This window comes from Coturnix japonica, chromosome 1, assembly GCF_054131305.1.
Source record: "Coturnix japonica strain WE chromosome 1, WE-NBRP24, whole genome shotgun sequence".
Taxonomy (NCBI): Eukaryota; Metazoa; Chordata; class Aves; order Galliformes; family Phasianidae; genus Coturnix; species Coturnix japonica.
Window position 1 is genome coordinate 166,588,954 of NC_140663.1, and position 15,685 is coordinate 166,604,638.

General features: G+C 42.3%; 1 protein-coding gene across 2 annotated transcripts in view; it reads left to right on the forward strand.

Moving 5' to 3' along the window:
- The first annotated feature begins 691 nt into the window (after positions 1–691).
- PGR (progesterone receptor) overlaps positions 692–15,685 on the forward strand; it is a 35,198-nt gene continuing 20,204 nt past the window's right edge. The window contains exons 1-4 of one of the 2 annotated variants that reach the window (XM_015852254.3): positions 692–823; positions 970–2,266; positions 3,418–3,569; positions 15,015–15,131. In XM_015852254.3, coding sequence (XP_015707740.1) covers positions 1,104–2,266; positions 3,418–3,569; positions 15,015–15,131 — 1,432 coding nt within the window. In that variant the 5' untranslated portion in view covers positions 692–823; positions 970–1,103. The other variant, XR_014949183.1, reaches the window with a different exon arrangement.

The window sequence follows — 15,685 nt, forward strand, 5'->3', positions numbered from 1 at the left end:
AGCTATATAACGCAAATTATATATGTGTATGTGTGTGCATGTATTTGAATTAGTAATAGCATTATCAAACTTAATGTGCTCCTCCACTGAGCCAGCATTTCACACAAACAGCCTATGAACAGGCAACTTCTTGGTTTTAAGTAATTTGGGCTAGGTTGGAACTTGGTGCAAACAAGGCAGCCAGCCAGAGCTGCAAGGCCAGCCCCAGGTCTGTTCAAAACGCCCTTTCTTCACTTCAACAATGTAATTAAAGTATTAGAAGCACAGAACGCCTTCCTCCCCTCCTCACCCCCCTCGGTATTTTCTTATTTTCTTCCAAAACCCTTTTGCTTGTTTTGCTGTATGGTATTTCAGAGGTCCCATAATGTGATGCAGTGTTTTATAGTGCCTCGATTTCTTTGCTACTGTTAAGTGGCAGATGTATCCATGCTAGCGGGGCATGGAGAAACTTAAACCCGAAAAACACAGCGAACGTCTGAAACAGGGTGAAGAACCAGGGAGATAAGACGTGTTTTTCTCCCCGCGATCTACCCAGCTTGTGTGCAGCCGGTGTTGCACTCCTCGAGCAGTACAGACACCTGCAAGAGCCGGGGAACGGGGTGAGACGGGTCTGCGAAGGCAGAAGGCGGCCGGTCGGCGGGCAGAGGAGCCGAGAGGGGAAGGGAGCGGTGGGAGGGCCGGGGCAGGCGGAGCGAAGGAGGGGCCAGACCGTGCCGGGAGCTGCCTGAGGGAGCCGCGGGTACCCAAGAGCGGAGCGCCGAAGGGGAGGAGGCGGCTGCCGGCCGGGGGCAGCGGGAGGGGCGAAGCCGGGCGCCGCTCAGCGGTACGGGCGACGGCGGGGCGGGGAGAGGCCGGGGGAGCGCGGCCGGGGGAGCGCGGCGCTGAGCGGGGAACGAGGTGTCGTCCCCGGCCGCCCTCCCGCTGCCCCTCGGAAGGCGGCAGACGCTCAGCTCGCTCTCCCCTCTGCAGGACCGTCCCGGCGGCGATCGGTGTACGGCCGGGACTCCTCGGAACGCAGCGCCATGTGAACGGGAGCCCCGTCCGGGCTGCGAGGAGCCGCGCCGGAGGTTTGACGGCGTCGAGCGCTGCTCTGTGTGGGCAGCATGACCGAGGTGAAGGCCAAGGAGCCCCGAGAGCCTTCGTCCGCCCGAGACGGGGCGGTCCTGCTGCAGGCTCCCCCCAGCCGCGGGGAAGCGGAGGGCATCGACGTCGCCCTGGACGGGCTGCTCTACCCCAGAAGCAGCGACGAGGAGGAGGAAGACGAGGAGGAGGAGGAGGAAGAACCGCAGCAGCGGGAGGAGGAGGAAGAGGAGGGCCAGGACTGCCCCTCGTACCGGCCGGGCAGCGGCTCGCTCTCCAGGGACTGCCTGGACAGCGTCCTGGACACCTTCCTGGCCCCTGCGGCCCATGCCGGGCCCTGGTCCCTGTTCGGGCCGGAGGTGCCCGTCGCTCCGATGAGCCGCGGCCCCGAGCAGAAAGCTGCGGACGCCGCCCCGGCGGCTCCCGGCCCCTCGCAGCCGCGACCCGGGGCTCCGCTGTGGCCGGGCTCCGACTCCCTGAGCGTCGCCGTGAAAGCGCGAGCCGAGGACCCCGGCGAGGGCAGAACCCCGGTGCTGCCCGGCGCCGAGGATCGCGGCTTCCCGGAGCGGGACGCGGTGCCCGGATCGGGCGGCCTGGCGCCCGCAGCGGCTGCTTCCCCGGCGGCGGTGGAGCCGGGCGCGGGGCAGGACTACCTGCACGTGCCCATCCTGCCGCTCAACTCTGCCTTCCTGGCCTCGCGCACGCGGCAGCTGCTGGACGTGGAGGCGGCGTACGAGGGCAGCGCCTTCGGGCCGCGCTCCTCGCCCTCCGCGCCCGCCGCGGACTTGGCGGAGTACGGCTACCCGCCGCCCGACGGCAAGGAGGGCCCCTTCGCTTACGGCGAATTTCAGAGCGCTCTGAAGATCAAGGAGGAGGGCGTCGGTCTGCCCGCCGCCGCCCCCCCGTTCCTGGGAGCCAAGGCCGCCCACGCCGACTTCGCGCAGCCCCCGCGGGCCGGGCAGGAGCCCTCGCTGGAGTGCGTCCTCTACAAGGCCGAGCCGCCCCTCCTGCCCGCCGCATACGGGCCGCCCGCGGCCCCCGACAGCCTGCCGTCCACCTCGGCCGCGCCGCCCGGGCTCTACTCGCCGCTGGGCCTCAACGGGCACCACCAGGCGCTGGGCTTCCCCGCGGCCGTGCTGAAGGAGGGACTGCCCCAGCTGTGCCCGCCCTACCTGGGCTACGTGCGGTAAGGGAGCGAGACTGAGCTCCGCGGTTCTCCTCGGCGAAGCTGAGTGCTCTTGTGAGGCGCTGGAAGTCAGACAGGTGCCGAAGCACGGCAGGAGCGTTTCACACCCTCCCCCCCTCCGGCTGTTGGGTCGGTGTTTCCCTTCTCTCCTATGTTTCGATGAGTGCTGGGAGAAGCCAGCACTGGGGGGAAGCCAGCAGGGATATTATTTCTTTAGTTTTGCAGCTGATGCTCTTGTGGGCACGGTTACAGTCTGAGAAAAGCAGCACTTCTGCTGTGGTTGCTCAGTGCAATGTCTTAAGAGGTGACCAGCCACAAAGAGAGGGGGAAAGGCATCAGTGTTGCTGATGTCTGAACTGGCAGCTGGACGGTGTTAGTAAAACCCCAAATATTGTTCACAATTGTTCTGATTTGAGAAAAGAATCTGGTCAATTTCACATAATAAGTAGAACGTTTTGTGTGTGTATATTGATTTGCCAGAATGAAATGGCTTACTGTATGCCAAGGCATTCTGCATTACCTAGAAATACTTGTAAATATGCAGTGCTACCATTTCAACAGAATATCAACCTGGATTTTATCTTACAGATAAGTTAGTTTGTGCTTGGTTTGTTTTTCTTGACAAGATATATATACGTAGCAATACCTTTCACTTTTGGCTTTTCAGTTGCCACTTGCCATAACCTGCTTGTTGAACTGCTTGCTGATCAAAAGCTGCAGCTGACCAGGAGGTTACATGCTGGTTATTGTGGATTTTTCTAACCGAGATAAAACTTTGTTATTTCCCATGTGAAGGAAGCTTTGAAATTCAGCTGATTTCTAATTGGTTCCATCTCTGTCTCATGCTGTGTTGAGGAAAAGATATGTCAGTATGACTTTGCTCGGAAGACTTGTTGAGCTGAAGAAGGTGGAACATTTTGACAGTTTTCCAAATTGCACCTTTTTATCAAAACCATTTTCAGTGACTAGACACTATTGCAAATGTGCCTTTTTTTTCCTGGTGTAGAGAAAGCCTTAAGCAGAGAGGCAGTGCTGCTTTTTTTCCCTTGATCATCTAGAGAGGAAGTTTTTATTGTAGAACCGATTAATTTGGGTGAGTTGCTAACTGTTGCAATTCTGGATGTTTTATTTCTCTTCTTTTCTTTTTCAAGGCCAGATACAGAAACCAGCCAAAGCTCCCAGTACAGCTTTGATTCGCTACCCCAGAAGATTTGTCTCATCTGCGGTGATGAGGCTTCTGGTTGCCACTACGGAGTTCTCACCTGTGGAAGCTGTAAAGTCTTCTTTAAAAGGGCCATGGAAGGTACTATATCATACCATTGTTCCTAATTGTGTTAATCAGTCCTTCTGAGGTTCTGCAAATAACAAATCCTTTACTCACTGATAATCTTTGAAAACATGATTAAAGTTGTTTTTTGTTTTGGAAACTCTATTTAAGTACTACAGTGAATACTAACTGAATTATTTCATCATTGACTTCACTGGTATTCTTTTTTTCTTGTTGGCTATTTATTGTTAATACAAATATAAGGAGGTCACACGGGTTTCTGATGGAAATGTTTTAAGGTTGTTTTCCTTGATTATTTATGAAAAACTGTATTAGCAGAATGTTATTCATTGATACAGACATACGGAGAAGGTCAGTACAGGTAAACTAGCAAAAAGCTTGGCTTTTATCTAGACTCTTCATACCTGCCCTTTTGTAAGTCTTTTCCAAAGTCTGATCCTGTGGTAAAGAAATATATTGTGTTTTTTGTTGTTTGTTTTTTAGTAAGAATATTGAAAGAATGGGCAACAACCTCAGCTGAACTGTGACAACAGAAATTATAGATGGAGTTTTATAGGGAAGAATGACAAAAGTGAACACAAGCTAGATGGACAAATGGGGCTACCTGGTAGATGCATTAGTATCAAGCCTGCAGGGAGTTGTTTAAAGTGATGGACTCCCTTATTTTCACTGAGGTGTAGAATATAATTAGTAGCATTGAAATAACCTCGTTTATAGATTGATCTCTAATTTCATTTACACTTTTAAGTACTTCTTTCTAGTCGGAAATAAAGGTGACAAATGATTCCTCTTTAAAAAGAAAAAGAATATTTAATTTTTAATACAAGTGAAAATAGTGCTTAAAATTCGCAGAGTCAAATTAATAAATTCAATTGAGACATTTTTCTTACAGAACGTCTCCTTCCCCTTCATTTCTTGGAGCAGGAATGCTTGATGTACCTTTAAAAATGTAATACCCCTCTCCATGTTTCTTTAAGAATTGTCTGTGCAAATAAGGTGTTTGACTTTTTAAGTACAAATTCATCATCTCAGCCCTATTTTTTATGTTCTTCCCATGAAGTACAGAATTCTGTAAGAAATTAAAAACAACAAAGGTTCAAAATAGATTAGTTGTGTTACCTGCTGGATTTTCAGTATTTAGATTTGTCTTTCGTATTGGTGCACAGTTATCAAGTACATACGTGACAAGGGACATAATGTAGTACATTTGGGTTAATCAGAAAATGCCTATTTTCTATTCTAATTAAGTATGTAATCTCAGATATGTTGGCTATTTCAAATCTCATAGCAAATGTATATTTTTTTTCCCCAACAAAACCCACTATTCGTGCACCGTCCATTTTACATATCCCTATTGTGTAGGAAGTACAGTATTACTTAAGTACTTCCTTTGGGATGAAATTGACCATCACATTATCCAGACAACTCCATTTTCTATATCTAATCTTTTTGAAATAACTATTTGAAGCTGTGCAGGTGAAAAAGGAAAGTTTCTCTGCTGAGTATGATTTCAGTAGAGCTAACGGATATCTGTATATTGTGACAGTGGGCCAGAACGGTATGAGGATAACTAAGATAAAATTATTGATTTAAAGTATTTTACAATGTTGGCAATAAATTCTTATATGTTTATAAGATTTATCAAAGCTTTTGTTACTTGGGTTCTTGACTTGCTATATGTGCCTATATGCATAAATGAAATGATAGTCCCTGTATGATAAGCATATTTTGTTTGAAACAGCAAATCCAAAGTGCAAGGCTTTTAGTGGGGGTGGGGATGCAGAAAAACAGATAAGGAAAAAAAAGGTAGTTCTGGAGGTACAGAGGAGAAAATGCAGATGGGGAATAAATATCCCAGTATTTTAGGAAGTATTTCTCTGCATTCAGACGTGGTTGTTTTCGATTGATTACCTGCAAAGGGTTGAGTTATGAATCCATCAATTCAGTTGTACAGTCAAATTACAAAGGTTTTTAAAAACACTCAGAGATCTCACTTGATTATCAAGAAAATAATAGAAGTTACTTTTATTTATAGTTAGAGAAGAAAACTGAGAACACAAACCTGAATTCAATAAGTTGATGTAGTATCGTTTGTTTTTGTGAGCTGAGGGTGACAAGCAGTTTGAAGTTGGCAGTCAAAGAATATTCAGAGCTAAGATTTAAAATGCTTTAAAGTATGCAGAATTACTTTATGTGCAAAGTGATTTGCTGTTGGTGCTCAGACATTTTTTAAGTGCTACCAGTATATCAAAGTTATGGTCAACAAAAAAAAAGCGTTATGAAATTGCCAGCAGAGCTTATAGGAAAATGAAGTTTAGGAAGTGAGCTCTTCCTTCTTTCTCTCTAAAGTGACAAATGGTCTTTAATATCTTACATAGGTGTCTTCACATAAAACTATATAATGCTGTTCATTTTTGCTTTATATTTATAAAAGCATTTGCCTGCCTTTGCCCTTTGACGCAGCGACAAGTGGTTGTGTGAACTAGAAGTGTTTGAGGCCAACGTAAACACATGGTATTGCAGCGGATGAGTTAAGAATTAATTCTTGGTTTGTTTGAATGTCTGGGACCCTACAACAACTGGTTTTATGGCAAATTTGTCTAGTCTTACTATGTGCTTCAAGGTCAGGATCAGAGCACTGTACAAGTCGCAGTGTTAGAGAGAGCATGATCAACCGCAGCAGCAGCAACACTTGGCTGGTGAGATAGGGACTTTTCTTTGAGACCTAGATTTGGCAAATTCTGCTTTATAAAAAGTAGTTTCCATCAGAGTTTTCTCTGTCCCTCTAAATGGGTAGAGGAGGGTGCTGAGCTGAGGATGAGCTACATCTAATCTGTGAAGACTGACTGTTGTTTTGAGCAGCCTTTCTGATAAGGTTTATGTGACGTGTGCTGTGTACAAGCAGCTTACGATGGAAGTGTGATTCACCACATACGTAGTGAAATGCTGCACATAAGGAATGTCGCTACGTTTGTGCTTTTCCATAGCTTAAAAAACAGCACAGCATGCCAAACATTGATTAAAACAACCCAGCTGCTGATAGAAAACCCTCTTTGGAAAGGCAGTGAAGTGCTGTACTGTACAGACTCTTTCATCTATGAAATTCAGATATCAACTATAAAAAGCTCCCATTCTCCTAATTCTTCAGCATTTTCCATTTTTTAACCTCACTTTCCATGGTCTGGGGATTGGAATTTGGTGCAGTGTGTGCTGTATACCTGACAGCTGTGAGCACTGCATGAAGCAGAGAAGGCATGCATGCAGCATGTTGAGATACACAGATCATTAATTTATTTAATATTATTAAGAATTTTTATTTTGCACGTGACCAAAATGTGATAGCGTACAGTAAATGTATTTCCAAATTCAAACATTTGAAATAACTTCCACAAAGCTCCTAAAAATCAACTGGAAAATCTCACTCGTGAGAGCGAGCGATTTACCTTATGAAAAGGGAAGTAAGATCTGTGTTGATACGTGACTGTACCTTCATTGTATACAAATATACAGTGCTCAGTTGTTTGGCAGACAGTAATTTGCTGATTTGTGTGAGCACCATGATGGTGTGTGCTGGGGTTGTTTGTTCTGGTGCTAAATGATGCCGGGCTGCTTGCTGTTCTCAGTATGCCTTCATACTGCTTTCCTGATAGTCACTGCTTAGAATGCCATCAGCTGCAGAAACGTCAGTTAGACAAATTTTGGGCTTGACTTCACATGGCATGTTTAGAAGCAGTATTGAGTATTGCATCTTTTCAGGTGGAATGGAAGTTCTTTGAGATAGTGTAAAACCACTTTCTGTACGGAGCACCAGCACCTCACTGTAGTACTGAGGCTGCTTTGTTCTAACTTTAGATCTGCACAATAGGAGTAACTGGAGTTGCTCATCTGAAGTTCATTTTACAGCGAATAGAGAGAAGTGGGAACTTCTAGGAAGTAATTCACTGACTTATTTCAGATATCTACTTAGGATGAAAATGACAGTACTCTAGAGCTGATTGCTGTCTGTATTGTGCATAAAGGCAGTGTCAGGTGATGATGTGAGCAGTCTGCTCTTGGTGTTATGAATCCCACCCACACCGCAAAGGTAGCTATTACCTTTTTAGACTATGTAATAAATGTGAGGGTTGTTTAAAATAACCTCTGGGCAGTGTGATCTTGTGGGAGGCAGTCCTGCCCAGGGCAGGGAGGTTGGGACTTGATGATCTTTAAGGTCTCTTCCAACCTGAGCCATTCTGTGATTCTATTTCTAGTCATACTACCAGTTACTAAACAAGCATTTACGTTTGACAGCGTCCTTCTCCTCATTCTGTATATCTGTTCCACAAAACCGATCATTGCTGGTAAGGAGCAGTTCTTTAGAGGCCACCAATGGAAAGACTTAACGAAGTGTCATTTGTATGTTAGTCTGCCATTGTGTGCAGCGATACGTGGTTGCGCTTCAGAGGTTTCTTTCTTATAACTGGCTGCAACTCCTGTGTTCTGACAAGTGGCTGTTGCTTAATATCCTTTAATGTTTGGGTGCATTTCAGCAACCTGGAATCTGCTGGAGTTAAAATAGAAGAGGTATGTGCTACACATTAATGCAGGAAAAAATTACCCTATTCTTCTCAAATAATTACATAATCTTTCATTATCTGCAGAGAGAATATTTTATGTGAGAACTGCTGAACCAAGCTGAAAGCATTTACAGTGTGGACATTCGTGTTTGGGTTAATCACTGTAGACAGTGCAAATAGTATTTTTGCTGATATCAGAATGTTGGGATGACTGAAATGCCAATATGTAGATTGCTCTGAAAGTAATGCCTCCTATTTATTTCCATAGAAACAGATAAAAAAAAAACAACACAGTGATACTACTTGCTAGAAAAAGTTCTCACCTACAAAGCACTATTTTTCAACATAGTCACAACCATTAGGTATGCATTTTTGCTAGCTATGAACAAAAGCCTGCATACTGTGCTTGTAAATGTGTGCAGCAGTGGAGCTGTGACCACTGCTGAAACACACCAGCCAGCACCTCACTGTGCTCACATCCACTATTTGGTTTCCATAAACAATGTGCTGAGTACAGGGGGACAATCACCTCCCTCTCCCTGCAGGCCACCCCTTTTTTAATGCAGCCCGGAACACAGTTGGCCTTCTGGGCTGCCAGCACCCACTGCTGGCTCATGTCCAGCTTCTCATCCACCAGGACCACCAAGTCCTTCTTTTCAGGCCTGCTCTCAAGAAACTCTTCCCCCTGTTTATATAAATACCCAAGTGCAGCACCCTGCACTTGCCCTTGTTCAACCTCATTAGGTTTTCATGGGGCACTTCTCCAGCCTGTCCAGGTCCCTCTGGATGGCTTCTCTTCCCTCCAAGGTATTGACTGCCCCACTCAACTTGGTGTCATCTGCAGATTTGCTGAAGGTGCACTCGATGCCATCCTCTATGTCACTGATGAAGAAGATGCACTTCATCTTCTTTTGCTCTTCTCTGTCAGACACCATTTTGTCACACCACTCCTACGCTGCCATCTATCACACAACAACAAAATGTAATGGAATATTGGCAGGAAGGTTCAACCTCTACTGCCATACATCAACATCTGCCTCTGATGTTGTGTGCCAATACCATTAAGCAGTAAGTCTTTATGTCTTTCATGATGTCATCTGAAAATAAGCAGCTAAATCAACATGAAAGGGTAATCCTGATTTTGCAGTTCGCAATGGTTAATAGAATGGACTTTTTTTCTTTTTTTGCCTGTTGTCAATGGTGGAATAGATAGGGAAATCAAGAAGATTTTTAAGAGGGTTATAACTTCTAACCATCTAGAAGTGAATGAAAATGGGGTGGCTACACTTAATTGTTCTGTTCTGTAGATAAAAAACTGTGTGTGTGTGTTGCTGCCTAGAGAAGTAATTTTGTAAAGAAGAAGACAATGGCATTGCAGTGCTCACAACAGAAGGCAGGGAGATTTCAGATCAAGATAAAGAAGAAGGAAAGGGTCAGTCAAGAATGGTGCAGATACTAGAAGTGTTTTGTTCAAGAGAAGAAAAGCAAGGGTAGTTTTGAAAATGCAGCTTCCTTTTTAAAGAAACACGTTTTGTTCACTTAGCAAACAAAGTCTGACAGATGCTTAAACAACAGACAACGGACTGGATGTATACGAGAAGTTTGTTGTTGATCAGCCAATCTGCTCATCAAAGTAAGGTATAATTTAAGATACATTAGGTTTGACTTAGGAATGAATGTTTTATGGTTTTGCTTTCTTTTAAAAATGAAGTATTTTAATTTAGCCTGTTATTTCATCACACGTAGTTAAGGCAGAGCAGTGAAAGACTAACTTCACAAAGGAGCTGCTGGTACCTACAATGCTTGCAAACTCCATCACTGAGTGCATAGAAAAGGTGAGGAGCTATGCAGGGTGTAAGAGCTGTGTCCATCATCTTTGGTCCCTTGAAGGAGTTAGATACATTTTTCTGTCCTTGCAACACTGACCTCTAGGCTGCTGGATTACTTGGACTGCAGTCACTCTTCACTATTATCATTGTGTTGATGCAAGGAGAAGAAAAGTTTCCAGAATGGAACATACAAGTTACTCTTCTATCCTCTCTTTGCCCTCTTTGATCCACTGAATCCTGAGTCCTTTGCTGTGAAGCAGATATGCTTCAACAGCAAGTCTTTAATATTTCTTTATAGTCCTCATAGAGTAGCTGATTATTCGTGTGAGTGCATCTGTGCTGAACTGCAGCCAGCCTACACAGAAGCTGTGCACTTGTTTGCAAACTCTCACTTCTACAAATAAAAGTGCTTTGTAGAGCCAAGTCCAGACACCTGCTTAAGATTTGTGAAAAGTGAATTTTGATTCTGATGGTCAAAGAGGGGAATTTAATGGAAGTCCCCCACTGAGTACTGTGCTTTTTATAAACAGGTTATACTTGGTAGGGTCAGTGAGAGATGTGGTTTGTTCTTAAGTAGTTAGAGACTAAGTCTCACTTCATTCTTATCTTGTAGTGAAAATATTAGTGTTATCTGAGGTGTGTGAAATCTTGAAGATTGTGGTGGTGTACAGGGACACATGAAGGGCATGTTCTCAATATGACAAACACTATAGTGTAGATTCCCAGTTCTCTGAGGTGAATGCTCATAAACACACACAGTGAGAGGCAAGCTCAGCGCACGTTTGCTGTTTTGCACATAGGAACAGTGTAAAAGTGGTGGTTTCAGATCAGATCAAAGGTCAGACTAGTTGTATTTCCTATTTCTGAAGAGAAATAAGCCTGGACTATTTGCTTGGTTATGGGAAACACTGCTAGAATAAGCACAAATCCAGAGTTATCTGTTATATTAGTTTCACTTTCAGGAGCCAAAGGTATACTCAAATACTTCATCTGGGCCATTGTGTTTAGTACACATAGGTGCAACTGTTTTCTGTTTTGTTTTGAAACCATTTTTGTGGTCCAGAGGAACCACTGATGCTGGGTAAGTGGGCAACTAATGCCTTTAAATCTACTTCCTTAATTGTGTGTTTTTGTTTTTTTTTTAAATAGGTCTTATGATATGAAAAATACTTTTAAGAGATAAATTGCATATTGGGAGTAAATTATTGAGCAGAACCTGGCTTTCGGGAAGGCAGAAGTTAACACTGGGAAGTGTTTGGCAATAAAATAATTCACAAGGAGACATGATAGCTATTTATGGTTTTTAGATATTAGATATTTTAGATATTTAATCTGTTGTTTGTTTTTTTTTTAATTATTTTTTTATTTCCACAACACTGTGAGGTGTGTTGTGAACAGTGGTCGTTCAGTGGTGATTATGGGCACATTTTGTAAGGCAGTGTTGCATGGTAAGGCTGGTACAGGGCCACAGAATCAGCTATGGGAGGGAAGGTTTGGGAAAATGCTGTTGCTTATAGGCAGTAGGAAATGAGGGTTCTCAAACAAGTGTGTTGCTTCTGTTCAGACTGGCAGCAGCTCAGCACAGATGTACTCACATGAATAACTGGCTGCCCGCGTGTGGTTCTCCTTGTGCAGATTTCTCTTCCATATTTTGCATATCTGCAAAATTTCAGCTACTCCAATGTAGTGCACTTTTAAGGACAGGTGAAAAATAAACATGTTTTGGAAACTTAACATTGGGAGAAAACTTCATAGGAGAAGGGGTGGTTGCCAGAAGGTTTTTAGGTTCATATTTTAGTAAGACATGAATTTAAATCTTTACTTTCTGACCTGGGCTCTAGTGATAACGCTGCTGTCTTGGTCTTTGTGGTATTTTTTCCCAGTTAAAATCAAATGAAAGGTACTGAATGACAAGCTGCCAATTGAGCAGGACTCAGGACTGGGATCTTTGGATACTTCATCAGTACATGTGTATAATATTACTGCAATACCCATATATTGAAGTGAACCTGTTAATATATAGGTGGTCCTAAAGAACATAATTTGGAATTTAATCAACTACCTATGTGTTTTCCATTTCCTACCCAATCAGTCCTTCAGATGGCTGCCTGTACTTAAATAGTAATATCGAGCAAGTAGTAGTTTCTTAGAATCCAGCTCTGGACAACAGTAGAAAAACAGATACAGTTTCAGATGTGATCATTTATTCAGATTTTTCTATCTGGATGGGATCCATCCAGATAACTGTGATAACTAAAAAAGCCCTAACAGTTGAAACTGTACAAAATACTAAATGAACATTATACGTGTTCCAAATCAGAATCAATGGAATGCACATAAAGATGAGAGGTGCTGAGGGAGAGGCTGGATAGTGGTGGGCAGAGTGGAAAATCATGTGAAATATCATTCAGACTCCGGATGTGGTTGTGGCTTCTTTATAGCCTGCAAATAAGGAAGTGGTTGGCAAGTGTTAGAACTCATGATTTTATCTCTGTAATTTCACAAGGGGGTTTAGCGGGCAGGGTGTTGGCTTTTTCCTTTGCTCTTTTTTTGATGCTGATTTCTTCTTAATGGGAGAAACAAACCAGGTAAACATATAACAAAGACTTTGTCCTTCATCTGTAGTAGATTGCAAATACAGTGTATTAAATGGGAATGAAATAGTACTTACTTTCTGAACATCAAAGCACATTCTTATTTCACAGTGTGCGCAGTGAGAACATGCCCTTGGGATGCTGAGGATGCACATGATGTACTGGTATCAAGAGCAGATTCTACATAGGACATCATTTGAGAACATGTGAACACTCTGAGTGTTTGAAGAGTAATGTTTTGTGATATTACAGTAGCTTTGGTAGATCAGCATTTTTCTGTCAGTATAAGAAGGAAAGTAAAACTCGAACGCCTGTGTCAGCGTCATCATGAGCTGCTTGTAAGCATTTACTGGCAATACATAATCTATTTTTGGTCTTGGATGTGGGCTACGTGGAATCAGACCATGCATAAATTCAAAAAGTTTCCAAACATGGACGTTCAGAAGAGATGCTTTTCAGAGAACAAAGCCAAACAAAACTACAAAACACCCAGAAACATAACTTAAATCTTGTGGTTAAGCATTCCTTTGGAAATTAGCTGTTCATTAAAGCATCAGAATGCAATAATGCAGAGATAATCTCATGCTTCATAGATTTTATGTTAACTAACAGAGGCTTAAAGCTGTTGTTGCTTTTCAGAAGACTGAGTGGTTTTGTAGCTAATGAAGGCGAAGTAAGATGAGGGAAAGGCTGCGAATAAATCTCAAGGAAGATGTGTTCAAAATAAGTGTTTTGTTCATGGTCTGCTGCCAAAAGCAAGGCAGATTTGTATTCATTTAGTTAATTTTGGTAATGTTTCCTGGGAGAAGGAACCCAGGATTAGAAGTAATGGGAGAAATTAAAGGAGAATGTCTTGTGATTTAGAGCATTAATAAATACATTTAAAATGCCAGGCAGTGTGTGAGACAGTTACTTTATTTACCTGTTGTGTTCTAAAACAAAAAAAAAAAATGCTATAAAAACGAATTTCAAGCAATTAAAATTTCTTTCATTAAAACCAGACAAGTTGTTCTTAAAAGTCAGGCAAAGTAAGAAGGAAATCAATTGTCGTGAAGGTGTTGCCACAGAAGCAAACTCATTCTGTTCCACGTGGTTCAGCATGTCTTTTCTTCTTGTTAGAACAAAGTTGTGTTCATCTCCTGATTTTCCATCTGAGGAATTCATTTTCTTTTTCTCTCTCTTCTACTTAGAAGACTTAACTGGTGAACAGTTTCTTACTTTTCTGTGTGCAGATAAAGGGTGGCATAGGGTAATAAAGGAAACAGTAGCATCATCTGAACAGATTCACCTCAGATTTGTTTGCTGCTGGGGACATCAGATGGCTGACTCAGGGTAGTACCCATCTAGAAAGAAGTACAAATCTAAAGGTTGTGCTGTTTGTTATATTTGGAGGTCCACTCTACAGTATGCCACTGAGAAGCATCCCTAATGTTGGTCCTTCCTGTTGCTTATCTGTATCTTTTTGATCCATTTTATTACTCCTGAAAGAAAATTCTTTTTTTATGCTTTCATACGGAAATGAATAGAAAGTGATGTGCAAAAACAGGATGGATTTTAAAGTTAAGCCTTATGGGATAAATTCTTAATGTGCAGATTTGGTTTGATTTCTTTTTACGTCTTTGTTTACTCATAGTGAGTAAAAAACCATAGTGATCATAGAGGTCACCAGTATTATACAAAATGAATAAAAATATACTTTTTAATTCTCTACAAGAGAAAATTGAAAGTATTGGAAGCTTGTTGTGAGACAAAATGTTAGTGTATCAGCTGGGCTTGTTGGTTTGCTAATAAAATGACTGCTCTTATAGAAGCTAATTTCATTTAAAACATTCCATTTTGACAAACAAGTGACAGCCTCTTCCTAACCAAGTGCCTCAGAAGGGAGCAATAAAAGAGATGCCTTTCCTGAAAGCTAAGCTAAACCAAAACTTTACTACCTTCTTCTCTTTGCCCTTAATGGCTCTGTTCAACTGGTATGTCAGCAGGTCTTGTGCAGACAAGATTCTCCAGCAGAGATAATTTACTCTGCTTCTTTCAGTATTGTGCTCAAATTCGTTGTTCTATCTGTAAGAAATTTCCTTTCAGTCTAAGAAGATTTAACTACTTTACCATAAGGAGCAATAATGTAAAAAAAAAAAAAAAAGGAATTCTGACAGAAACAAATCTGTCATCTTTATTGATTTGCTTGAGAAATATTGATAGTTTCCTATTTTAAGTGGTTTCAGTGGTTTGTATGGTCTGCTAATCATTTGGGTTCATGTAGATGGTAATGTGAGTCTTAAACCAAAGGAATTATTATACTTAGATAGTTTCAGGTGATTATTTAAAAGCTAATGTAAAATGAAAGAGTCCTTTGATGGATCAGGTCGCTTTTTTTGTTGTTTTGTTTTTAATTCTGTTATTTTGTAATGTTTTTACACAGAAATAATTTAGTCATGTGAAAAAAACATTGTATTGATCTTGCTTTTCTCTGTCTTGTAGGGCAGCACAACTATTTATGTGCTGGAAGAAATGACTGCATAGTTGATAAAATCCGTAGGAAGAATTGTCCAGCGTGTCGCTTGAGGAAGTGCTGTCAAGCTGGAATGGTCCTGGGAGGTGAGCTGCTTTCCACACCTCACTTGGAGAAATAGGCAGTCAAGAAACTTCACTTTCTTAAGTATAAACTCGCTTTGATGCTGTAAAGGAAAGAACTGCATTTATATATGGTATTTTTGGAAGGATTACCTGTTGTTTAAAATAATTTTAATTCTTTCCTTCTAATCTTTCTTTCATGCAAGTCTGGAAATGCTGGAGCAAAAATACCTTTCTTTATGAACTGGTGATGTATCCTTACACTCATTTTCTTGAAACAGGAGGATTTGTATTTTTGGTATTTATTTATTATTAGTCCTGAATCGGTAAACTTGATAAAGAAGCAAACTGAGATCAACACAAAATCAGCAATCAGTACTCTCTGCTTTTCTACTGTGCTCTCCATCATTGCTTTTCATAGGATTCAGCAATTTTCCATCCTTCTTTTCCACCAAAAGGGTTTAAGCAGTGATTGCAGTCACACTGTGGACTTGTGCATAGTAGGTGCTGGGAAATCCTTTCTTCATATTATGTCTTACTGTAACAAGTTTGTTTTTCAACATAACATTAATCTACAT